Here is a 25,227-nt window from a genome sequence, read left to right as displayed (position 1 = left end):
CAGGGTGTCTCAGAATTGATTGTAGAAAAAATAGACATATTCTACAAATCAAAATAAGGTAAAATTGTCCTATAAACATATGTCCGGAAACGCATCCCTTCTGAGCTACAGCCCCCCAAAGTTTTCCCAAAAAACTTGAATTTTCCGTATATTGTCTAAACTTGGACATAGAATTTTATGAAAATTGGTACACATTTCTTTATGCGTTTTATTCATTTTTATTGTCAAAAATTTTCTAACAAAATTTCGAAGGGGGTTTTAGGGAGGTGGGGCTACTTTTCAATATGACAAAACTTATGTGTGGATGCAATAAATTTGAAATACATTACAGTTTATGACGGAAAATACAAAAATAAGCATTTTTTGACTCTTTGATTTTTTCATACGACAAACCGTTTTTGAGATAATCGACTTAACAATAAAGACACCTGTATCTATACTCTACGGCTCAACCTACGGGCAAGTTTTGCGCGAACTATGTAGTTCGCGTGCAAAGTACTATCCACTCAATCCACAAATGGTAAATTACAAAAAATAAAAACAAACATAAAACAAAATTAAAGACAAAACAGAAGAAAATGTTTGTTATTCTGTTATGATCATGTTATTTTAGTCCGTTTTTGTCGATGGTTAATAATGGTCGATGGTAAGTTAACACAGTGATTATTTTTTCTCTCAATTAAAAATTACGTTTTCTACGTTACAGAATTTATTTTTATGAAATGGCAACATTTAGTTTTGAAGAATTAGCTGATATTCATTTTATGTATGGACGTGCTAATGGCAATTCTTTCGAAGCCCGGCGTCTTTATAGCGAAACATTTCCGAATCGTCGACTTCCAGATTCTAGAACATTTACACGTAGTCATTAACATCTCAGAGAAAACGGACAATTTTAGTTGCCTAAAATTAATACAGGAGCAGATAGAAGGATACGCATACTGGAAGTTGAAGAACAAATTTTAGATATTATTGACCAAACTCCCTCGACAAGTACAAGGCAAATCGCAAATATTGCACAAGTTCCAAAATCAACTTATGTGGCGAATATTACATGATAATTATTATCCTTATCACATCCAACGTGTGCAAGCATTGCTTGAAAGAGATTTTGCGCCAAGGCTGGAATTTTGTCAATGTATTTTAGAGAAGTATGCCAGAAATCCACAATTTCTTTCATTAATTTTATTCACTGACGAGGCACAATTTACGAGAGATGGAATCGTAAACTTCCATAATAACCATATATGGGCAACTGAAAATTTATATTCCATAACACAATGCAGACACCAGCAACAATTTAGTGTCAATGTATGGGCTGGTATTTTAAGTGATCATTTAATAGGACCGTTTTTTCTTCCTTGTACTTTGAATGGTGAAAATTATTTATATTTTTTGGAAAATAATTTGCAAATTTTATTGGAGGACGTACCTTTAAGAATACGCCAAGAAGAATGGTTTATGCGTGATGGTGCCCCACCACATTTTAGAATTGCTGTGTGTGAATATTTAAATAATCAATATCCGAATTGGTGGATCGGGAGAGGAGGCTCAGTTACTTGGCCACCACGTTCCTCCGATTGCAATCCACTTATTAATTTTTATTTTTGGGGATATTTAAAAACACTTGTTTATACTGAGCATGTACCAAATGTTCAAATCCCTCAAGAACGAATTTTAAACGGATTTAAAATTATGAGAAACACTCCAGGAATTTTTGAGAGAGTTCGCCAATTTATGAGGAGAAGAATGGATGCATGCATCAGAGCAAGCGAAGGACATTTTGAGCACTTGTTATAGAAAAAAAAATTGAGCGGATAGTGCTATTTTTGTTTTATGTTTCTTTTTATTTTTTGTAATCTACCATTTGTGAATTGAGCGAATAGTGCTTTGACCTACATAGTTCGCGCAAAACTTGCCCGGTAGGGGTACAGATACAGGTATTTTTATTGTTAAGTCGATTATCTCAAAAACGGTTTGTTGTATGAAAAAAATCAAAAAGTCAAAAAATGCTTATTTTTGTATTTTCCGTCATAAACTGTAATGTATTTCAAATTTATTGCATTCACACATAAGTTTTGTCATATTGAAAAGTAGCCCTCCCCCCTAAAACCCCCTTCGAAATTTTATTAGAAAATTTTTGACAATAAAAATGAATAAAACGCATAAAGAAACGTGTATGTACCAATTTTCATAAAATTCTAAGTTCAAGTTTAGACAATTACGGAAAATTCAAGTTTTTTGGGGAAACTTTGGGGAGCTGTAGCTCAGAGGGGGTGCGTTTCCGGACATATGTTTATAGGACAATTTTACCTTATTTTGACTTGTAGAATATGCCTACTTTTTTTCTACTATCAATTCTGGGACACCCTGTGTATATATATATATATATATATATATATATATATACACACATACATATATATACAGGATGAGAAAAAAGTATAGTAACCTTGAATAATCTTGAAAAAATATAAGTTACAGAAAAGCGTTTTGGATAAAAGTTGTAAGGTTTAAAAAATCTATTTGCACATCTTATCACTTTGACTTTGGATAGTGTTAACAAAATCTTGAATTTTTTTAATTGGAATTACAATATGTTTTTATATAAATCGATTTTATATAATATTCTATATAAAAAGTTATACGGATAATATGGTAGAAATAGTTTAAAAGATATTTTTATACTTTAATATAATTTTATATAAAGTATGAAATATTTCATAAGATATTTATTTTCTGATGAGTTTTACCTTAATACTTTTATGCACAAAATATAATGAGAGGAATTGTTTCTTGTAAAGAAAACAATTGTGTTTCAAAAAAAGTATACAGCTGCTAGTTAAATTATAGTTTCTTAATAACTGTGTCTTATTTATATCAATCAATTTCTCTCCTTAGAGCATATATACCTGGAGGGGGAATTGCTTTGTCTGTCGTGCTAAAAATCTATGTCCAAGTTTGGTGCAAGAGAGAAAGATAGCTTTTAACCTTAGAACATATATACCTGAAAGGGGAATAGGAGCGCAAAAACTGTGTCCAAGTTGAGTGCAAGAGAAAATCACGTTTTAAAGAGAGAGAAGATTAGATTGTTATCTCCGTCTGCAATGCGCAAACGCGAATTAGGGAAAGCATCAATTACATTTCCAGTTTCAAACGGCGCGGCAAGTGTGACGTCATCTGCGTTTGCGCATTGCGAGTATAGGTTAAAAAAGCTATTTTTCTCTCTTGCACCCAACTTGGACTCAGATTTTTAGCACGACAGATAAAGCAATTCCCCTTCTAGGTATATATATTCTAAGCTTTTAAGAGTCGACAGGTCGTCCGGCCAGACTCCGAATTGATGTTAGAGACCTCGCGCGGTGACAACGCGAAACTTCGGTTTTAGTGTTGTAAACGCCGAGAAACCAATTCTCAGGTTTTATGTAGTGGTGCATGTCTATACACGTACATACACCATTGCATTGCTCACGCGGACCACGGTCGTATACACAGGCCTCGAAACTCTCATGGTGGGGGTAAGGCTTTTATTGTTAATGAATGTCAAAAGTTTCTTGAGTTAACCGCTAGCCGTATAGCACTGTGATCGCATAGTAAGAATTCTTTTTTTTTAAATGACTATATCATAACTCATATGTCATATCTGTTTAATTAAAATTTCATTAAAATGCCGTCGGAATGTGTTGTGCCGAATTGTACAACAAATAAATATAAGTGCATAGAAAAATGGTCAACTTTTCAAGTGCCAAAAGATAAAAATCTTCGTGCAAAATAGACAGTATCAATTCCTGAAATAGAGTGTGACGGTCGTATACACGACCGTGACAAGGACCGATAATGACGTGTTCTCCTTGTTCCTCTATCGTGCCGGTATACGCGAGATGCGGCCTGAAAATTTCTGGCTTTCTGGCCTTCCGTAGCAGAAGGCAGTAGCGTAGCAAGGCTAATAAGCACCCATTTTTTGGAAATTGTATATATGCTTATGCACATTTGTGTGTATATATATATGCACATAATATTAAAAATTACATGTATGTTTCCAAATTGTACAGTGATACATAATAATAATAAAATAATAATTCGAAGAGTGGACTAATGTACAGAATGTAAGACACGGACGCTTATTAGGCTTGGCAATTGATTGCTTCTTTTACGCTGGATTTCAGCGTCAAAAGACGTCACGTGACCAAAATAGACAAATTGGCATTCTTATTTTTGATCACGTGACATATTTTGACGCTGAAATCCAGCGTCAAAGCGTCACATAAAAATGCACCCTTATTGTTACACCGAATCCAATTTTTGGCGGAAGAAACGCTAATGCATATTTGTAAAAAAAAAAACTACACAACTCCATTTGTGCGTTCTTTTGCCAAAGACGAAGAAGAAGAAGAAGAAGTCAATTTTAATCCATCCATACCTATACATTTCTAATAAGATAAATAAGAATAATCAAATAAGTTAACAAAAATCTAATTTATTATATTAAGCTTAATAGCGTTCGATTATACTAAACAGTCTACTGCTCACGACATGGGATACAAAATTTCAAGGTTAAATTGTATATTAGTAGGTCTTCGTACTTTTTGCATTTGAAATCTGTTTTCTCTTTATCTAATATTTAACATATATTAGTTTTTTGTTTTACATATATGAATTTTTGAGAATTTTGAGCAATATGAACATATCTTAATGCATTATTTTCTACATATTATTTTCTTAAAAATGCTGCAAAATGCTAAGCTGTCCTGTATCGATTACTTCTCGTCTTCTACTTTGTTTATCTTGCCACCTTGCCAGCCATTTTAAATATGCGCGTTTTACGGAACCCAAAGCATCGATTCCCCATGAAACGTATTATTCGGGACGCGTAGGTTACGAAAACCAATTACAAGTCCTATTTAGCATTTTTGTTAAAGCATACAACGGAAACTCTAATCTACGATTGGTTGTATTAGTTATACGTTCCGCGCAATACGCCCTATGTGAATAGTCCTTCAGAATAGTGTAACCACGGCGTATCTTTTATTAAATCACTAGATTACACTAGAATACGCAGGTTACGCTTAACGCAAGTTTGCGCCTCATGTGACGGCACCCTTAAGGTGCAAATTCATGGGATGCTAAAAATGAGCGTCAGGAGGTGTCACGTGATTTTCTATGACGCCAGCGTCAAAGAAATAAAGTAGGATTTGTTCAATATCCAGTGTCGTCGCTAATCGTCGTTGAGCATCTCAATACAAAAATGAATTTTGAAGTAAAATATTTTCAATTAAATCTTTAAGTAGTAATATTTTATACAGATATTATAAGTAAGAAATATAACTTTTGAAGATAAGTATAATTTCTGAAAATTTTTTGTTAAAGATTTTAAGATTAGAAATATTTATAATCAAAACAATATATTTATAAAAAATAAATAAAATATAAATGTTGAAAAAAATAAATAGAAATATTTGTATAACAAATATAACAATAAAAATATAAATATAAAATAGAATATAAATATAATTATTTGTAATATTAATTAAATTTTATGTATTTTTCAGGATGTATCCTTAGTACAAACATGTGGAATATGTGAAACGATCGTTGATCAAGCAGAAATCGCAAATCATTCTTGCCTCGAAGGGTACACACAGTACACAATCGATCCTTAGACGTTTTATTTTTATCCTTTATTAGGTAAATTTATTATTAAGAATTTAACAAGGCTCTGTAATATAAATATAAATATAAATTGAGAGTGTCAAACAGACAACAGCATCAAACAGTCGATTCAACAACTTTTTGATCTATATTTTTCTCTCGCATTTATTTCTGTAAGAGGGGAACAGGGGATGTATGGAATTAAATCTCTTGTAGAGATTATTCCAATTTTAAATCTTGGCCGTGTCCAAGTAAAATTTAGTGCCTTGTGCACAGGTTTTTAATCCTAACGAAAAAATTTAGTTTTGTTGGGATAACGCACTGTCATCCGCGATTTGGCTCTTATTGCCTGTTTGACACTCTCAATTTATATTTATATTTAAATTTATTATTATTGTATTTAAAATAAAGCTAGATGTTTTTAAATTATATTTTGCAGATGATGGAATAACTAATTAAAAAAAGTAGAACGCCGAACAACGAAGAACAAATAGTAGCGACGCGATTGCAGGAAAAGAAGACAAGTATAATTAATATGAGAATTATATATGCATATAAGGGGCGAATTCTTCTTTTTATTTATGATTGCTATGCATTCTTTAAGTCATGTATTATATTTGTACACAAACGACATTTCTAATTTTTAATATATTTGAATATTTTTATGTATGATATATGTCACTGCAGTTACTATCACTATAAAATAGATTAGAATTCTTCAAAATTTGACGCTATATCCCTTTTCATGGATTTCAATTGTCGCTAGTGACAATCGTGATCACGTGACCTTTTTGACGCTGAAAATGAGCGTCGAGCGTCACCATGAAAAGGCACCTTTAGAGTGTAATGTAGCACTGGTTCGTTCTTTATTGCAGTGCAACAAAATTTAGTGCAACAGTTCACTGTACTCGTTGCACTGGGTCTTGAAGAAGAACAAGCAGTGCAGGAAGCAGGAAAGTTTAATATAATGGCGGCAAATTAAATTTTATGAATAGTAATAGAAAGTAAAATTTGTGCACAATACAGAAAATATAGAATATAAATATTAAAACAATAAAATATAAAATAGTGGGCCAATAAACCGAGCAAAATGTAGGCTGTTGGTATAAAATTAATAAAATTATAATAGTCAATTAATATAATCTTTATTCAAACTAAATGTTTCGATTCATTATTTATTTTGTTAGTCTTTCTTAGTAGTAGGTACATTAAGTTATAAAATTAATTATCGCGAACGATTAGAACAAACAATTTTTAAGGTCATGATAACAAATAAATAAAACTAAAAAACGTAGTACATTGAGTTATAAAATTAAATATCACGAACTAGTAGAACGAACAAATTTTAAGGTCATGATAACACATAAAACTAAAAAACGACTAATACATCAAATTCATAATAAATTGTCATAAATTTTTACTTACAGATTAGAAAAATATTAGATATTATTATTCAAGTTCCAGTGCAACGAGCACAGTGAACTGTTGCAATAAATTTCGTTGCACTGTAATAAAAAACGGACTAGTGCTACGTTACACTCCAATAAAGAACAACAACGCTTTGGTGCGTTCCGAGTTGCACATGAAACGCATAAATTGCATTACTAATACACAGCGCTTTGGAATTGTTCCGTTTTGTCAATGCGCATGTAGCGCTTTAAAGCGGAGAGCACTAAAGTCACTAAATATACAAAGTACCGCAATCCATAAGACACATTGGACCTCCATCTATTTAGCAGACAAATTTTATATTTACCTATTATCAGTTATACCAATTGCTTGGGAATCGTTTGGGTACATTTAGGAATAGATTCTCGTAGTTTAAGGGATAATAATTTATTTATTATTAATTAAAATAGATTGAGTGTATAATTAGCAGGCAATAATTTGAAAAAACATTTTTTTTTTAATTAACGTAAAATTATTTAGGAAACACGTCTGTAATAGTTTTAACATTTGGGAAATAATTATTTCACTTGGAAATCAAGTTTAAAGTACGCTTAGTGGACAAATCGATTGAACAAATTTTATATTTTTTATGTACGTATTTATGGAGTTATTATACATATTTTCATGTTATTTTTAAAGGTAATATATATAAAAAAATTTTTTATAAAGTAATGTATTGTCAAAATTATAACAATAATTGTTTATAATTAAATTTGTAGTATTTTGTAAGAATTAGCGGCTGAAGATGACATAAGTAAATGTTCGAAACGTTCCGCAGTGTATGATTTTTTAATAATAAATTAATTGTCAAAAAATTTGCTCGAAAAAAGGCCTTTGTTCAATTATTTCGATTATATATATTTATATTTTTTATTATTTATTTTTATTTTTTATTTTTTATTTTTTATTACTGCTATCGTTTGGGAATTATTAGGGTAAATTTAGGAATATGTTTGCATAATTTAGAAACTCATAGTTTATTTATAATTAGAAAAAATTAATTGAGAGCGAATAGTTAGCAGACATAACTTTAAAAAAATTTTTTTGTACTTTAATTGATATAAAATTATTTGGGAAATGCGTCTATATAATGTTTTCAACATCTGGGAAATAATAGTTTAATTTTTATTTTGTCGTGAAAGCAGTCGCTGAAATATTTTATAAGGATAAAAGATTCACACAAATTAGTTTTATATAAGATGGTTTCATAGAAGTTATGAAATTAATTAAAATATACTACTCGTACAAGAATCAATATTACAATATATTGATTAAATATGTTAGTATTGACGAAAAAGAGCAAGTACAACAAAATCACATTCAAACTAAACATTATTTACTTGTTGACTATTTAAATCGCGGATTGTCTTGTTCAGTTTGACATGGGGAACACTTCGTTTCATATTAAACGTATTATTTTGTGTTATATTCGATCTTTCATTATAGATTGACACTATGAGTGTTTACTTTTTTTGTGTGTTTTTTAAATAAGAGCCTGAAGAGGACCCAATTTAGGGTCGAAACGTCGTCTCTTTTGTAATAAAGATTCTTACATCTAGCCAGTGTTGGTCAATAAAGCTGACTTTTCCTTGGTTTTTAAAAAGATTATATATGTAAATGTCGCATGAATAACAAATAATAAAAGCTATCTATGGTAATGGTATTTTTGATTTTATTTTTATTTACATTAATAAAACGCACGTTTTGATACACAAAATGCATAACCATTCGCATATTTATAAACTTTCGTCCAAAATCTTTTTTTGTTAATTTGTAGCTTAAAATTATCTTGATAAAAATTACAATTTATTATATATTTATTTATCGATATTTTTATTTTATAAATAAATATAATATCTAATTTATAATAAATATAATAAATCTCGCGTTTATTTCTTTAAGTCTTTAGGGGGGTATAGGGGTTTATGAAATTAAATCGCAAGTATGAGATATTTTATATTTAAAAATCTTGGTAGTACACCAAGGTAGTGCACATTTCGCTTATTTTCCAACGAAAAATTAATTTTTGTTGGAGATGTACACAAAAAACATCCGCGTGCGTATGACCTTTTTAGGCCTTATTATTCGTAATATTAAAAACGTGTATTCGCTCGTTTATTGATTAAAACAAAATTTAGTATATAAAAAGGCCAACTAATCGAGCATTATTAGATGATAAAACTAAGTATTTATTCTATATAAGATAATACAAACGTTTCGACCGCACGCGGTCTTCTTTAGTGTAGGAATTAAAAGTAGATGATCATAGGTTGCAACGCTTCTTATGTGGGCCAAACGAAGAGACAATTGGAGACTAGAATGAAAGAACACGTTAACAACATAAAGTTAGATTTGACAAGACATTCGGTAATCTCAGATCACATATCAAATGAACATTATTCCTTCGATTGGGATAACGTTAAAATTTTAGACAGTGAAACTAATTATCATAAAAGACTCATTTCCGAGATGTTACACATTAAGGAACAAAAAAATGGGTTAAATCTAAATAGAGATACCGAGTTGTTTAGTGAATCTTATTTTGATATATTGGAAAAACTAGCAAACATGTAATAATAATAAAAAAACACACAAGAAAAACAGATCGTTAAAATTCTAAACACACTTAAACTATAAAAACACACATAATTACAAAATGAGTACATTTGGAAATGAGAGGTCATGTTACGTTGATACGGTCTAGTTGGAAAGCGACAAACATTACAAGTAAGCGCACAGATCACGTAAGATCAAGTTTTATATTTTGACACATTATTAATTTATTATATCTCACTACTTATAGTGCGTTATGACAACAATAATTTCTCGCATACTAACGATGAAATCTATGAGATCGGCCAAACATCTCAATAGAGCGATTAATCCGTAAGAAATATACTGACGTTTTGTAATTTGACTCAACACGACATGCATTAATTCGGCGATAAAATTGCAACTTACAATCACCTATGATCATCTACTTTTAATTCCTACACTGAAGAAGACCGCGTGCGGTCGAAACGTTTGTATTATCTTATATAGAATAAATACTTAGTTTTATCATTTAATAATGCTCGATTAGTACTCGATTAATACTCGAACACCAGGTGTATACAGAATTCCTTGCTCCTGCGGAAAAGTGTACATAGGAGAAACTGGGAGAAAGATCAGTACACGAATTAAGGAACACCAACGGAGTGCCACGGTACTGTCATTTTAGTCAATCAGCCTTGGCAGAACATTGGATGGAGACGGGACACTCGGTACAATACGACAAAGCAACCAGACTAGCCCCCTCACAAACCTATTTCGCCAGAAAACATCGTGAAACCCTAGAAATTCTAAAACATCCCGACAACCTCAACCGCGACAAAGGTTATCAAACAAACCTTATTTGGTACACTGCCCTTAATATACACTCACACCACTAGGCGGCGTCATTACGGAATACTTTTCCGTAGATGAAAAACCTCCCATAATATATATATATATATAAGGATTACAACCCCAAAAAGCTCAATATCGGAGCTCTCAGCTCTGAAGATGCAAACTGCAACGTTTGCGAAACGTCGGCATTACGCTGTTAAACCACGCGGCATCCATCCGGAAACCTTTTGCATTAATGCTCGATTAGTTGGCCTTTTCATATACTAAATTTTGTCTTATTATTCGTATTTTAATATTAAATATAATAAATATTTTATGTAATAAATAAATATATAATAAATAATTTTTATCAAGATAAGCCACAAATTAACAAAAAAAGATTTTGGACCAAAGTTTATAAATATGCAAATGATTGTGCATTTTGTGTATCAAAACGTGCGTTTTATTAATGTAAATAAAAATAAAATAAAAAATACCATTACCAGATAGCTCTCATTATTTGTTATTCGTGCGACATTTACATATATAATCTTTTTGCTTTTCATTTTATCGATATTTTTATTTTTTAATTATATTATTCAATTAAAAACGAATTTAACGAAAAGAAGTTATATAATAAGTAATTTTTATATATCTTATATATTTATATATACAGGGTGTCCGGTAATGGTCGCCTCAACCGTCGTGTGCAGGTAGAGTAAGTTAAACCGAATAGGAAAGTCCTCTACCGTTTTGCGATTTTCGCAATAATTATTGTGTTATTAAATAAAAAAGATCGGCCAATCTAAGCGCGCGACGAGATGAGACGGCCCCCTGTCACACGATACACGGCGCGCGGCAAAGCGGAGGGAGGAGCGAACGCGATGGCTACGAACGGCGCGTAACGCTAAAGCTCCGCGACAACTATTTTCTCTCTTTCCCTTTTCATCTCACTTTCTTTTCTATAATATTTTTATTATAGTAAATATTAATCAGAAAAATTCTTATAAAATTCTTTCAATACCATTGTCCCACGATTACCATCATTTTTAGAGTAAATTTTAAGAAAAAATTTTCTCTGTGTAGTATTCGAATACATCCTATCAAAATTTTACGTTTTTTAAAATAATCAATAAATGATAATAATGAGAGAGGGAGAGAGAGAGAAAGAGAGAGTGAGTGAGTGAGTGAGGAACGTTATCATTTATGATAATAACGTTCCTCACTCTCTCTCTCTCTCTCTCTTTCTCTCTCTCTCTCTCTCTCTCTCTCTCTCTCGTTATTATCATTTATTGATTATTTTAAAAACGTAAATTTTGATAAAACGTATCCGAATACTACACATAAAAAATTTTCTCTTAAAATTTACCCTGAAAATCATGGTAATCGTGGGACAGTAAGGTACTGGAAGAATTTTATAAAGGTACCTTTTCATGCGTCGCTCATCGCTCGTTTTGAGCGATAAAAAAGTCACGTGACTGGATTTGTCGCTAGCGACTAATATCAAACATGAAAAGGGTTTTCCAGCGACGCGATTTTAATGTAGTAGCGTCAGCTGAAGAATTCCATACAGGTGCTCCAAAATATATATAATCGCACAATGTCACAATCAGAAAAATATAATTGGATAACGGAGTGTGCAAAAATTATAAATAATCATAATATGAGAGAAAGGAGAAAAAGATTAGCGATATCGGCAGTTATTTTTGATTTAATAGAAAAAAGGAAACGACCTTATACTAGAAAAGAGTTTTAGATTAATCCATTGTTTCAAATGAGACGCGAACATGGATTTTATAATGCAATTTTACCCACAGTTTCACAGCAAATAAGTACATTTAGAAATTACTTTCGTATGAATTCAATTCAACTTGAAGAGTTATTATACAAAGTAGCACCTTTAATCACAAAACAAGTATTAACTCGAAAACCAATATCTGCCAGTGAAAGATTATGCATGACATTAAGGTAAGTTGAAAACACAATAAATAAAAAATAAAGTTAGAATATGTTATTTATATTTAAAATATTTATTATAAATATTTCTTATAGGTTTCTTGCTTCTGGTGATTCAATGACTTCCATGAGCTACCAATATCTCCTCGGACTAACCACAGTTAGCAATATTATTTCAGAAACTTGTGATGCATTGTGGTCTGTTCTTTCTAAACATGTTCTTCCATATCCTTTAACAAAAGAGAAATGGTTAAATATTTCTAAAGAGTTCGAAGAGGTATGGAATTTTAACCATTGTATAGGAGCTATTGATGGTAAACATGTTGTTATTCAAGTAAGTTACTGAAAAAATTTAAAATAGATTTTTATTTTTAGAGGACTTTTATTTTTAAAATAATCACTATATTATTTTTTTCAGTGTCCTGAAAATGCAGGATCATCATATTTTAATTATAAAAACAGTCACAGTTTTGTTTTGCTTGCTGTTTGTGATGCAAACTATATTTTTACTTTTGTGGATATTGGAGCCTATGGACGTCGCAGTGATGGTGGAATATTTAGAGACTCCTTTCTTGGCCAAAAATTCAGAACCAATGAAATGAATGTACCTGATCCAAAACCATTTTATTTCGAAGGAAACTCTATGCCTTACGTGCTAGTTGGAGACGAAGCTTTTCCACTTACTGAGTATTTAATGAGGCCTTTCCCAGGAAAACAAGGTTTGAATCAGGACAAAATTATTTACAATTATCGTCTTAGTCGAGCAAGGAGGACCATTGAAAATGCTTTTGGCATTTTATCAAGTCAATGGAGAATTTTAAGAAGACCAATAAATTGTTCAATTGAAACAGCAATGAAAATAGTACAAGCTATTGTGTGTCTTCATAATTATATTCGTATACAAGATATTGGAGTCAATGAATATATCACTGAAAACATGGTTGATCGAGATGGTTGCGATGGTTTAATAGAAGGTTCCTGGAGGAGAAATATAGACATTAATTCTGCTTTTCAAGATATAAGAAGGTGTAGTACAAATAACAGTTCTCGGAAAGCTGCAAGAATTCGGGATGACTTTTGTGAATACTTTAATAGCGAGGGAGCAATACCTTGGCAATTTCAACACTGTTGATAAACAAAGGAATAAATATTTCATTTTATAACGTTTATACTGTATTTTGTATGTAATTTTAACATTTTAATAAATTTTGTATTTAACACATAAAACAAAATATAATTTCACGCTTTATTATCTCCATAATTTAAATAAAAACTAAGTTTAATTTAAAGTACAAAATTTTTGTTAAGCTAATTTAATATTTAAGTTAATATTTCATTAATATCTTTGGTTTTCTTTTAACATTTCGTAAGACATATTTAAATATCGTTGCATCCATTCATTTTGTTTTTCTGGCGATAACTTTCTTAAGTTATGACCAAACAGTTTTAAGAACGCATCTATATGGTCTTCTTGAGGGGGTGGTGGAAGAACAATGTCAGGAGGTGGTTGACATAAAGCGTCTGCTATACGTTCTAAGTAACTGTTTTGTGACTCTGCTCGCCTTCTCTTTCTTACATGATCTTGAAAAAAAAAATAATTTAAAAACCATTTTCTTCTAATTTCAAAATTTTAAAATAAACTGTGATAATTATTCAATACTTCCTAATATACTCGTATCTTGACTATCTTCATTATTAGTAACTTCTAACATATTCGCATCTTGGCAATCTAATTCATTATCATTCTCGATAATACTGTTGCTGTCTCCATCGTTAATATTAGAAATCGTACTGTAAAGAAATAAAATTTATTATTTTATATAAAAAAATTAATACAAAAATAATTTTCTAGTATTAAAAATAATGAAATCATACAAATGCATTATTAACCTTTTCTGTAAGCAACTATCTCGAAGGAATTCCATACTTTTATAATGTTTCCATTTGCTCATGTTGCTTTTGGAAGCAGATCCACTTGGTAGTTTCTCAGCGTTCACAAGTCTCCTATAAGTGTCGTGAAAATTCTTGAACTTGCTTTTACATCCAGCTGCGCTTAATTTCCCTGTAAAAACATTCTGTTTTAATATATTTTTTTAAATTCTTGAGGCTTCCACGGGTACTATCTTCAAGTTTGCTGAGTGTTTCGCGGGTTATCTCCATGTGTAAGTTCATCCTTGGATGCTATGGATGCTTGGATAGTATCCAAGGATGAACTTACACACGGAGATAAAACCCGCGAAACACTCAGCATATTTTTTTAATATTATAAATAATAGACATTTATATAACCATTAAAAGTTTGAGAAACTTCTTCCCACAAAGCTCTTGTAATTCTGCAATTTCTTTGAATGAGAGGTAATCTAAAATTCCATAGTGGTTCTCTGCATTGGACTTCTAATATTAGCATCTCCTCCTCCTCAAGTGACAGTTTTTCCTTTGCGCTCTTTTGATTGGAATTTCTATTATTATTAATGGATCGAATATTCTCTGAAACAAAAAATAAAATGTATATCATACAAACATAATATGTATAACTTCTCATTTATAATGTTTTAAAACTTCAAGAATTTATTACATTTATCTGACCTTGATTATCACCATGAAAAGGTACAGATGCTATTGTTTCAGCGTCCTGTGTCAAGCTTCTTCTAACAATAGTTTCTCCATCGTCTAAAAAAACATTATTAAAAAAACGTCAGATTTAATAATTTTTGTAATTAACTTAAGTAAAATATATATATATATATATATATATATATAAAATACCTAATACAGGGTAAAAGTACAAATTATTATCTGTAATGAAATTAGAATATCCTTGAAGACACTCATGGCTGGGTACTTCGTCCTCATTACATATGATTTCACATAATCCACACGTTTGAACACGAGACTACAAAAAATATTTTAGAAAATATCTTATATAACAAATATTTTATTTACTTCAATGTTTTTTTTTGCGTACGTTACATAAAATATTATTACTGACATAACTTATATGATTAAAAATAACAGATTTATATTTATATGTAAAACAAGATATGTTAAAGTGTTGCTCGAAATTGACCTTTCTCAATTTATGTTTACTTATAATGTTAAAGACATAATAATGTCCTTAATTAAGGGGACGCTGGAGTTGTGCAGGGACTTTTGTCGTATATAATCTCGAACACGAGCAATATTTGCTTCATGTAAAAATTCTACAGTTTGTGTTATGTGCAAAATAAGAGTCAGCGTATGCACGAGACAACATATCTGAACAATATCGTGCAATTGGAACTAAGGTTAAAAGCCTAGAAAAAAAGAAAAATGTACTTAAAATTTTGTACAACCTTCGCATACGCTGGCTCTTATTTTGCGCATAACAAACTGTAGAATTTTTACATGAAGCAAATTTGCTCATATTCAAGGTTATGTACAACAAAAGTCTCTGCACAGCTCCAGCATCCCCTTAATATTAATAATAATATTTTTATAATAATATATATGTACATGTTTATTATATTCATCAAACAATATTATTATACTTACCATTTCGATATCCATTCAAATCTTTATCGCTCGCTAATATCGCTTGTAGTTGGAAAAATCGAACTACATTTCACGTCGCTAGCGACTTACATGACGTCATCACATCGCAGAAAACGAGCGTCGAGCGACAGCATGAAAAGGTACCTTTAGAATTTTTCTGATTAATATTTACCACAATAAAAATATTAATATCTACCACAATAAAATAAAAAATGTACTCGATTAATTTTACTATGTTCATATTAATAATTTTTAATGTAGTAAATATTAATCAAAAAAACTCTTATAATATTTTTCCTACACCATATTATCCCACGATTACCATGATTTTCAGGATAAATTCTAATAAGAGAAAATTCTCTCCGTGTATGGTGTGATTTGCATCAGACTCTTATTTTGCTTTGTATGCATGTTAAATTTTAATGAGATACATCGTTGAAAATGATGTCAATGCGATTATTAATTTTTCAAAACTGTACTTTACAATAATTAATCAAGATGCCATTTTGAAAATAAAAAGATTCGTTTTTAGTAAAGAAAGTGAGATGAAAAGGGAAAGAGAGAAAATAGTTGTCGCGGAGCTTTAAGGTGCCTACTGATGGACGCGGCAAGTTGCCGCGCGCGGCAGTTCAGAAAGAACTAGATCTAGGGGCTTCTGAAACTGATGCCGCTTGCCGCGTCTGCCGCGCGAATTCGGCGTCATCGCGTTTGTCGCGAAACAATATAACCTCAATTCCTCAGTATCTCAGTTATCAGTTTAAATAATCAATATATCATGTCTGCAAAAATGAAAATTTATGAGTGGTCAATGCAGTGCAGTCAGGAACAGAATGTAGAAGCAGACCGACGTGACAAGTTGCTCGGATCATTAGCTATGTTATTAGCTGCAAAAAACAGACGGATCAACAAAAAGAAGCGTTTCTGGGTTGCTCCAATTTTTAAAAAACGCTGTGAGCATGGTTTTTACCATGCCTTGCTGCCAACACTTAAATTGGAAGATCTGCGGTTCCATAATTATTTTCGGATGTCAACCACGCAATACGAAGAGTTGTTAGCCATTGTAGGCCCGCATCTAGAGAAACAATACGTCGTGCGAGAGCCGATAAGTGCAGCAGAACGATTGACGTTGACATTACGGTAAACATCTTTTGTTTTTATTTTAGTTATATGAATGTAAATGTTGCATTACATCAATTTGCATTACGTTTCAGATTTCTGGCAGCTGGTGATTCCATGTCTTCAATGACATATCAATATTTAGTAGGCTTGACGACTGTAAGCAATATTATTGCTACAACATGCAAGATTATTTGGGAACATTTGTGTCCTTTGGTTCTTCCACCTCAGTTATTCGAAGATGACTGGCGGAGCATCGCAGAAGATTTTGAAGATATATGGGACTTTCCACATTGCATTGGAGCAATCGATGGAAAGCATGTAACCATTCAAGTAAGTAATACTTGTATTATAATTCTTTTCAGGCATTATTCAAATATTAAAAACTATCGGGAAATAAATAGAAAAAACAATACGAGCAGACTCCAATTTTCTTGCAGTATGTGAAAAATATATAATAATCTTTGTGTAATTTCAGTGTCCGGATAATGCTGGCTCCAATTTCTACAACTATAAAAACAGTCATAGCATTGTGCTATTAGCTATTTGTGATGCCAATTATATTTTCCGGTTCGTCGATATTGGTGCGTATGGCAGGCGAAGTGATGGAGGCATTTTTCGTGAAAGCCGATTCGGTCAACAACTTAATGCAGGTCAAATGAATATCCCAAAATCGGACAGTTTTTACAAAGGAGGCCCGTCTTTGCCTTACTGCATTGTCGGGGATGAAGCCTTTCCATTGAAATCATATTTGCTAAGGCCATACTCTGGCAAAAATAACTTGTCCGCCGAACAGCACATCTTCAATTATAGACTCAGTAGAGCCAGACGAGTGATAGAGAATTGTTTCGGAATACTTGCTAGCCAATGGCGAGTTTATCGAAAACCGATCATTAGTAGTGTGGAAACTGCTATGAAGATCGTACAAGGTACAATCTGCATTCATAACTGGCTCCGCAAGAGTGATATCGAGAAGAACAATTATATTCCACCAGGTATGTTGGATAAAGAAACGGCTGTGGGTGATCACATACGAGGTTCGTGGAGGACGATTATGGAAGATGGTTGTGCATTTGTGGACATCTCCAAATGTAGTACAAATACAAGTACTCGGGGTGCCATGCTCATTAGAGATGAATTTTGTAAATATTTTAATAATGAAGGCTCAGTAGCATGGCAAAATGATAAATGATACATTAGCATATTATTTCGTTTTATTTATAATATTATACTAGACATCACAGATATAATCATTATTTGTATACTACACATGCAAAGGAAATAAATCACACCTTTTAATCATGCAAACTAATTCTTTAAAACTTCTTTTTCCTACTTTCCCAGATAATCATAACTTTAATGTTTCTTGGTATCCCGGTCCAGTTGAGTAATAACTATTTGAATAAATACGCTTCGGCTTTATTGCACTAACAAAATCAGTCTCGTTTTATTACTATACGTATACATATATTATTCATATTATTATATTTTACGTTATATTATTGTTGTTGCCGAATTGTCGTTACGCAATAATTCAGCACGTAAGAGCTCGTGAATTTTCAACATTATTGCGCGTCTGCGGACTGATGACAACTCTCGTAGCTGGCAGGCAATCATCGAAGTAAAATTGTCAACTTCGTCAAGAACAGGAGGAGTTGGCAAAGGTGGTCGTGGAGTCTGCAAGGCCTCTGCTATCTGCTTCATCAAGTCTTCTTCGCGCTCAGTACTTTTTCGTTTTCTTTTCATTCCTGAAAATGAAAGAATGACTTTTACATAATAATACATTTTGTATTATTGGACAAAATTGATGTAGCTAGCTGTAATAGTACTAACAAGTGAGATATTCAATTTGTACAATTTTCCTACAATATATATATATGTGTGTCGGTTGATAATTAATGTGGAATTTTGAATATAATGCGGGGTCTACGATGCAGTCGTTACAATGTTACGACGCTGTGACGGATCAATCAAAGAAGAGAATATATGATTTTTTTTCTCTGATTGGTCCGTTGCAGCGTCGTATTGTCATAACGACTACATTGTAGACTCTGCAAAAGTTTTATTTTATTATTGCATATTCTTCTTATTATTCTCTTTCTGTTTTTAAATTTATTTACTTGCCCGTACAGCTTATGAACGAAATACTTTTTGATGCATCAATCGCACCGTTGACTTCTACGACGTCCACACTTTGGATTTCCGTGTCATCATTGCTAGTGTCTTCCTCACGACTCATCATATTTGAAACTGTCCTGAAATACAATAAAATGAAATAATATCAATATTAACTGTTTTTAGTATTGCAGTGAATGCTTTTGTGAAATACTAACTCTTTTTCCAAAGAAGTGTCACGTAAGAAAGACAACAATTCGTAATGTTGCCACTTTCTGCGAGATGGTTTACTTCCTGATCCACTTGGCAACTTTTCAAGAGAGATTATTTTCATGTAACGATCCCTTAAGTTCTTCCATTTTTTTTTTACCTCATCGACAGAACATTCGCCTGTAATAATAAAATCGTACTGTTATATCACTTTAATTCTATTGAGTTTTCTTTAACTACTCTCTTTCTCTCTCTCTCTCTCTCTCTCTCTCTCTCACATACACACACAAATATATATACGTACCATTCGTCGCATTAGCCACTTGCTTCCAAAGTTGTTGTACAGTTTGCCTGTCACGTTTTGTTATACTCAGTTTTTGATTCCATAACAGTTCTCGTGCCGACACTTCTGTAATGATAAGTTCTTCCAGGTTTTCCACTGGGCACGGCTCTTGTGTCGGAAGAGGCGATTCTATTACAATCTGCTCTGCTCCATTAATCGCACTTCGGCGCACAATGCTTCCATCTTCTACAAGATATTTAAATTTTTACATTCGCTCAAATAGTATTATATCGGTCACTTTCACCTTTTATATTTTACTTACCACATTTGGGATATAAATACAAGCTATTCACATCAAAAACAATCTCTGAATAATTTGCAAAACATTCATGGGACCATGTTTCTTCATCCTCAAGGTCCCCAAGAATTATTTCGCATAATCCGCATGTGTATACTTTCTGCCATAAAAAAAAAATCAATTATATCACCCGATGTGTCATTCTAAAGTTCGGTTCCAAGTCATAAATGTTTATAAGAATTGAAATAGATTCGTACGCACATGTTATGGTACGTTTTTCTCTTCCGAAACGACCAAAACATACACTTAACCTCCAATCTTGAATTATGCACAATCATATATATTACCTTCGCGATTGCTTTCTTAATATTTTTTTATATTAAACTTATATTATATTTGGATATAATAACATACACTAACCTTTGGAATCTCCACATTTACTCCTGCCATCGTTTCAATTTTATTTTGAAATGTGCACAAATAACCACTCCCGCGTTGCCGCAAGTGAAGTTGGATTATTCCAACTTCACTTGCGGCAACGCAGGAGTGATTCAGAAGCCCCTAGATCTAGTTCTTTCTGAACTGCCGCGCGCGGCAACTTGCCGCGTCCATCAGTAGGCACCTTTAGCGTTAAGGTACCTTTTCATGCGTCGCTCATCGCTCGTTTTGAGCGATAAAAAAATCACGTGACTGGATTTGTCGCTAGCGACTAATATCAAACATGAAAAGGGTTTTCCAGCGACGCGATTTTAATGTAGTAGCGTCAGCTGAAGAATTCTATACAGGTGCTCCAAAATATATATAATCGCACAATGTCACAATCAGAAAAATATAATTGGATAACGGAGTGTGCAAAAATTATAAATAATCATAATATGAGAGAAAGGAGAAAAAGATTAGCGATATCGGCAGTTATTTTTGATTTAATAGAAAAAAGGAAACGACCTTATACTAGAAAAGAGTTTTGGATTAATCCATTGTTTCAAATGAGACGCGAACATGGATTTTATAATGCAATTTTACCCACAGTTTCACAGCAAATAAGTACATTTAGAAATTACTTTCGTATGAATTCAATTCAACTTGAAGAGTTATTATACAAAGTAGCACCTTTAATCACAAAACAAGTATTAACTCGAGAACCAATATCTGCCAGTGAAAGATTATGCATGACATTAAGGTAAGTTGAAAACACAATAAATAAAAAATAAAGTTAGAATATGTTATTTATATTTAAAATATTTATTATAAATATTTCTTATAGGTTTCTTGCTTCTGGTGATTCAATGACTTCCATGAGCTACCAATATCTCCTCGGACTAACCACAGTTAGCAATATTATTTCAGAAACTTGTGATGCATTGTGGTCTGTTCTTTCTAAACATGTTCTTCCATATCCTTTAACAAAAGAGAAATGGTTAAATATTTCTAAAGAGTTCGAAGAGGTATGGAATTTTAATCATTGTATAGGAGCTATTGATGGTAAACATGTTGTTATTCAAGTAAGTTACTGAAAAAATTTAAAATAGATTTTTATTTTTAAAGGACTTTTATTTTTAAAATAATCACTATATTATTTTTTTCAGTGTCCTGAAAATGCAGGATCATCATATTTTAATTATAAAAACAGTCACAGTTTTGTTTTGCTTGCTGTTTGTGATGCAAACTATATTTTTACTTTTGTGGATATTGGAGCCTATGGACGTCGCAGTGATGGTGGAATATTTAGAGACTCCTTTCTTGGCCAAAAATTCAGAACCAATGAAATGAATGTACCTGATCCAAAACCATTTTATTTCGAAGGAAACTCTATGCCTTACGTGCTAGTTGGAGACGAAGCTTTTCCACTTACTGAGTATTTAATGAGGCCTTTCCCAGGAAAACAAGGTTTGAATCAGGACAAAATTATTTACAATTATCGTCTTAGTCGAGCAAGGAGGACCATTGAAAATGCTTTTGGCATTTTATCAAGTCAATGGAGAATTTTAAGAAGACCAATAAATTGTTCAATTGAAACAGCAATGAAAATAGTACAAGCTATTGTGTGTCTTCATAATTATATTCGTATACAAGATATTGGAGTCAATGAATATATCACTGAAAACATGGTTGATCGAGATGGTTGCGATGGTTTAATAGAAGGTTCCTGGAGGAGAAATATAGACATTAATTCTGCTTTTCAAGATATAAGAAGGTGTAGTACAAATAACAGTTCTCGGAAAGCTGCAAGAATTCGGGATGACTTTTGTGAATACTTTAATAGCGAGGGAGCAATACCTTGGCAATTTCAACACTGTTGATAAACAAAGGAATAAATATTTCATTTTATAACGTTTATACTGTATTTTGTATGTAATTTCAACATTTTAATAAATTTTGTATTTAATACATAAAACAAAATATAATTTCACGCTTTATTATCTCCATAATTTAAATAAAAACTAAGTTTAATTTAAAGTACAAAATTTTTGTTAAGCTAATTTAATATTTAAGTTAATATTTCATTAATATCTTTAGTTTTCTTTTAACATTTCGTAAGACATATTTAAATATCGTTGCATCCATTCATTTTGTTTTTCTGGCGATAACTTTCTTAAGTTATGACCAAACAGTTTTAAGAACGCATCTATATGGTCTTCTTGAGGGAGTGGTGGAAGAACAATGTCAGGAGGTGGTTGGCATAAAGCGTCTGCTATACGTTCTAAGTAGCTGTTTTGTGACTCTGCTCGCCTTCTCTTTCTTACATGATCTTGATCTCTGTCTGATATACTCGTATCTTGACTATCTTCATTATTAGTAACTTCTAACATATTCGCATCTTGGCAATCTAATTCATTATCATTCTCGATAATACTGTTGCTGTCTCCATCGTTAATATTAGAAATCGTACTGTAAAAAAATAAAATTTATTATTTTATATAAAAAAATTAATACAAAAATAATTTTCTAGTATTAAAAATAATGAAATCATACAAATGCATTATTAACCTTTTCTGTAAGCAACTATCTCGAAGGAATTCCATACTTTTATAATGTTTCCATTTGCTCATGTTGCTTTTGGAAGCAGATCCACTTGGTAGTTTCTCAGCGTTCACAAGTCTCCTATAAGTGTCGTGAAAATTCTTGAACTTGCTTTTACATCCAGCTGCGCTTAATTTCCCTGTAAAAACATTCTGTTTTAATATATTTTTTTAAATTCTTGAGGCTTCCACGGGTACTATCTTCAAGTTTGCTGAGTGTTTCGCGGGTTATCTCCATGTGTAAGTTCATCCTTGGATGCTATGGATGCTTGGATAGTATCCAAGGATGAACTTACACACGGAGATAAAACCCGCGAAACACTCAGCATATTTTTTTAATATTATAAATAATAGACATTTATATAACCATTAAAAGTTTGAGAAACTTCTTCCCACAAAGCTCTTGTAATTCTGCAATTTCTTTAAATGAGAGGTAATCTAAAATTCCATAGTGGTTCTCTGCATTGGACTTCTAATATTAGCATCTCCTCCTCCTCAAGTGACAGTTTTTCCTTTGCGCTCTTTTGATTGGAATTTCTATTATTATTAATGGATCGAATATTCTCTGAAACAAAAAATAAAATGTATATCATACAAACATAATATGTATAACTTCTCATTTATAATGTTTTAAAACTTCAAGAATTTATTACATTTATCTGACCTTGATTATCACCATGAAAAGGTACAGATGCTATTGTTTCAGCGTCCTGTGTCAAGCTTCTTCTAACAATAGTTTCTCCATCGTCTAAAAAAACATTATTAAAAAAACATCAGATTTAATAATTTTTGTAATTAACTTAAGTAAAATATATATATATCTATAAAATACCTAATACAGGGTAAAAGTACAAATTATCATCTGTAATGAAATTAGAATATCCTTGAAGACACTCATGGCTGGGTACTTCGTCCTCATTACATATGGTTTCACATAATCCACACGTTTGAACACGAGACTACAAAAAATATTTTAGAAAATATCTTATATAACAAATATTTTATTTACTTTAATGTTTTTTTTTTGCGTACGTTACATAAAATATTATTACTGACATAACTTATATGATTAAAAATAACAGATTTATATTTATATGTAAAACAAGATATGTTAAAGTGTTGCTCGAAATTGACCTTTCTCAATTATGTTTACTTATAATGTTAAAGACATAATAATGTCCTTAATTAAGGGGACGCTGGAGTTGTGCAGGGACTTTTGTCGTACATAATCTCGAACACGAGCAATATTTGCTTCATGTAAAAATTCTACAGTTTGTGTTATGTGCAAAATAAGAGTCAGCGTATGCGCGAGACAATATATCTGAACAATATCGTGCAATTGGAACTAAGGTTAAAAGCCTAGAAAAAAAGAAAAATGTACTTAAAATTTTGTACAACCTTCGCATACGCTGGCTCTTATTTTGCGCATAACAAACTGTAGAATTTTTACATGAAGCAAATTTGCTCATATTCAAGGTTATGTACAACAAAAGTCTCTGCACAGCTCCAGCATCCCCTTAATATTAATAATAATATTTTTATAATAATATATATGTACATGTTTATTATATTCATCAAACAATATTATTATACTTACCATTTCGATATCCATTCAAATCTTTATCGCTCGCTAATATCGCTTGTAGTTGGAAAAATCGAACTACATTTCACGTCGCTAGCGACTTACATGACGTCATCACATCGCAGAAAACGAGCGTCGAGCGACAGCATGAAAAGGTACCTTTACGCGCCGTTCGTAGCCATCGCGTTCGCTCCTCCCTCCGCTTTGCCGCGCGCCGTGTATCGTGTGACAGGGGGCCGTCTCATCTCGTCGCGCGCTTAGATTGGCCGATCTTTTTTATTTAATAACACAATAATTATTGCGAAAATCGCAAAACGGTAGAGGACTTTCTTATTTGGTTTAACTTACTCTACCTGCACACGACGGTTGAGGCGACCATTACCGGACACCCTGTATATGTATAATTATATATATATATATATATATATAAATTAACAAATATATATATATATATATATATATATATATTTTGTTTAAATTTTTTTTAAAGCTGATTTTATTGTACTTGCTCTTTTTCGTCAATATTAACATTTAATCAATATATTATAATATGGTTTTTGTACGAGAAGTATATTTTAATTGATTTTATAATCTTCTATGAAACCATTTTATATAAAACTAATTTGTTTGAATCTTTTATCCTTATAAATTA

At 31.8% G+C, this 25,227-nt stretch overlaps 3 protein-coding genes and 1 long non-coding RNA gene across 12 annotated transcripts; 1 reads left to right on the top strand and 3 right to left on the bottom strand.

Moving 5' to 3' along the window:
* The first annotated feature begins 2,729 nt into the window (after positions 1-2,729).
* Positions 2,730-7,183, top strand: LOC114933807 (uncharacterized). Its single transcript, XR_003820151.2, has 3 exons — positions 2,730-3,593; positions 5,550-5,685; positions 6,089-7,183. It is a non-coding gene; the product is annotated as an uncharacterized LOC114933807 (long non-coding RNA).
* Positions 7,184-13,652: 6,469 nt separating this feature from the next.
* Positions 13,653-16,098, bottom strand: LOC114933800 (uncharacterized). The gene is made up of 7 exons (XM_085488975.1): positions 15,952-16,098; positions 15,187-15,313; positions 15,007-15,090; positions 14,710-14,907; positions 14,311-14,482; positions 14,081-14,211; positions 13,653-14,001 (listed from the first exon to the last, which is right to left on the bottom strand). The coding sequence occupies exons 1-7, from the start codon at positions 15,964-15,966 to the stop codon at positions 13,757-13,759; spliced, it is 972 nt and encodes a 323-aa protein (XP_085345101.1). The 5' UTR covers positions 15,967-16,098; the 3' UTR covers positions 13,653-13,756.
* Positions 16,099-17,697: 1,599 nt separating this feature from the next.
* On the bottom strand, positions 17,698-20,496 carry LOC114933801 (uncharacterized). Of its 4 annotated transcripts, none has more exons than XM_085488968.1 (6): positions 20,394-20,495; positions 19,998-20,133; positions 19,697-19,921; positions 19,401-19,572; positions 19,216-19,322; positions 17,698-18,815 (listed from the first exon to the last, which is right to left on the bottom strand). In XM_085488968.1, exons 1-6 carry the CDS (start codon positions 20,421-20,423, stop codon positions 18,562-18,564), a joined length of 924 nt encoding a protein of 307 aa, XP_085345094.1. In that variant the 5' UTR covers positions 20,424-20,495; the 3' UTR covers positions 17,698-18,561. The 4 variants fall into 4 exon arrangements, with proteins under 4 accessions (XP_085345094.1, XP_085345095.1, XP_029162211.2 ...); XM_085488969.1 differs by having other exon boundaries at positions 19,237-19,322; XM_029306378.2 differs by having other exon boundaries at positions 19,192-19,322; positions 20,394-20,494.
* Positions 20,497-21,780: 1,284 nt separating this feature from the next.
* LOC114944566 (uncharacterized) lies at positions 21,781-24,742 on the bottom strand. Of its 6 annotated transcripts, none has more exons than XM_085488972.1 (6): positions 24,591-24,742; positions 23,846-23,952; positions 23,658-23,741; positions 23,361-23,558; positions 22,962-23,133; positions 21,781-22,862 (listed from the first exon to the last, which is right to left on the bottom strand). In XM_085488972.1, the coding sequence occupies exons 5-6, from the start codon at positions 23,021-23,023 to the stop codon at positions 22,487-22,489; spliced, it is 438 nt and encodes a 145-aa protein (XP_085345098.1). In that variant the 5' UTR covers positions 23,024-23,133; positions 23,361-23,558; positions 23,658-23,741; positions 23,846-23,952; positions 24,591-24,742; the 3' UTR covers positions 21,781-22,486. The 6 variants fall into 6 exon arrangements, with proteins under 6 accessions (XP_085345098.1, XP_085345096.1, XP_029176367.2 ...); XM_085488970.1 differs by having other exon boundaries at positions 23,647-23,741; positions 23,826-23,952; positions 24,591-24,741; XM_029320534.2 differs by having other exon boundaries at positions 23,826-23,952; positions 24,591-24,741.
* Between the last annotated feature and the right edge of the window lie 485 nt (positions 24,743-25,227).

The sequence above is a fragment of the Nylanderia fulva genome, unplaced genomic scaffold, assembly GCF_048542155.1.
Source record: "Nylanderia fulva isolate GAGA-0341 unplaced genomic scaffold, ASM4854215v1 Scaffold75, whole genome shotgun sequence".
Classification (NCBI taxonomy): Eukaryota; Metazoa; Arthropoda; class Insecta; order Hymenoptera; family Formicidae; genus Nylanderia; species Nylanderia fulva.
The sequence above is the reverse complement of the archived record's forward strand: the minus strand, read 5'-3'. Positions and strand labels throughout refer to the sequence as shown.

Bases quoted from the DNA above. Each gene is read 5' to 3' on its own strand.
- LOC114933800 (XM_085488975.1), bottom strand. The intron at 14,212-14,310 runs GTTAATAATGCA...ATTTCTTTACAG, and splicing joins GATAGTTGCTTACAGAAAAG to TACGATTTCTAATATTAACG. The intron at 14,002-14,080 runs GTATTGAATAAT...TTTTTTTTCAAG, and splicing joins AGATACGAGTATATTAGGAA to ATCATGTAAGAAAGAGAAGG.
- LOC114933801 (XM_029306378.2), bottom strand. From the start codon at position 20,423: ATGGCAGGAGTAAATGTGGAGATTCCAAAG. The intron at 20,134-20,393 runs GTTAGTGTATGT...TTTTTATGGCAG, and splicing joins TAAATGTGGAGATTCCAAAG to AAAGTATACACATGCGGATT. The intron at 18,816-19,191 runs GCAAGTAAATAA...TTTCATTTTCAG, and splicing joins TTCGTTCATAAGCTGTACGG to GAATGAAAAGAAAACGAAAA.
- LOC114944566 (XM_085488972.1), bottom strand. From the start codon at position 23,023: ATGAGCAAATGGAAACATTATAAAAGTATGGAATTCCTTCGAGATAGT. The intron at 22,863-22,961 runs GTTAATAATGCA...ATTTTTTTACAG, and splicing joins GATAGTTGCTTACAGAAAAG to TACGATTTCTAATATTAACG.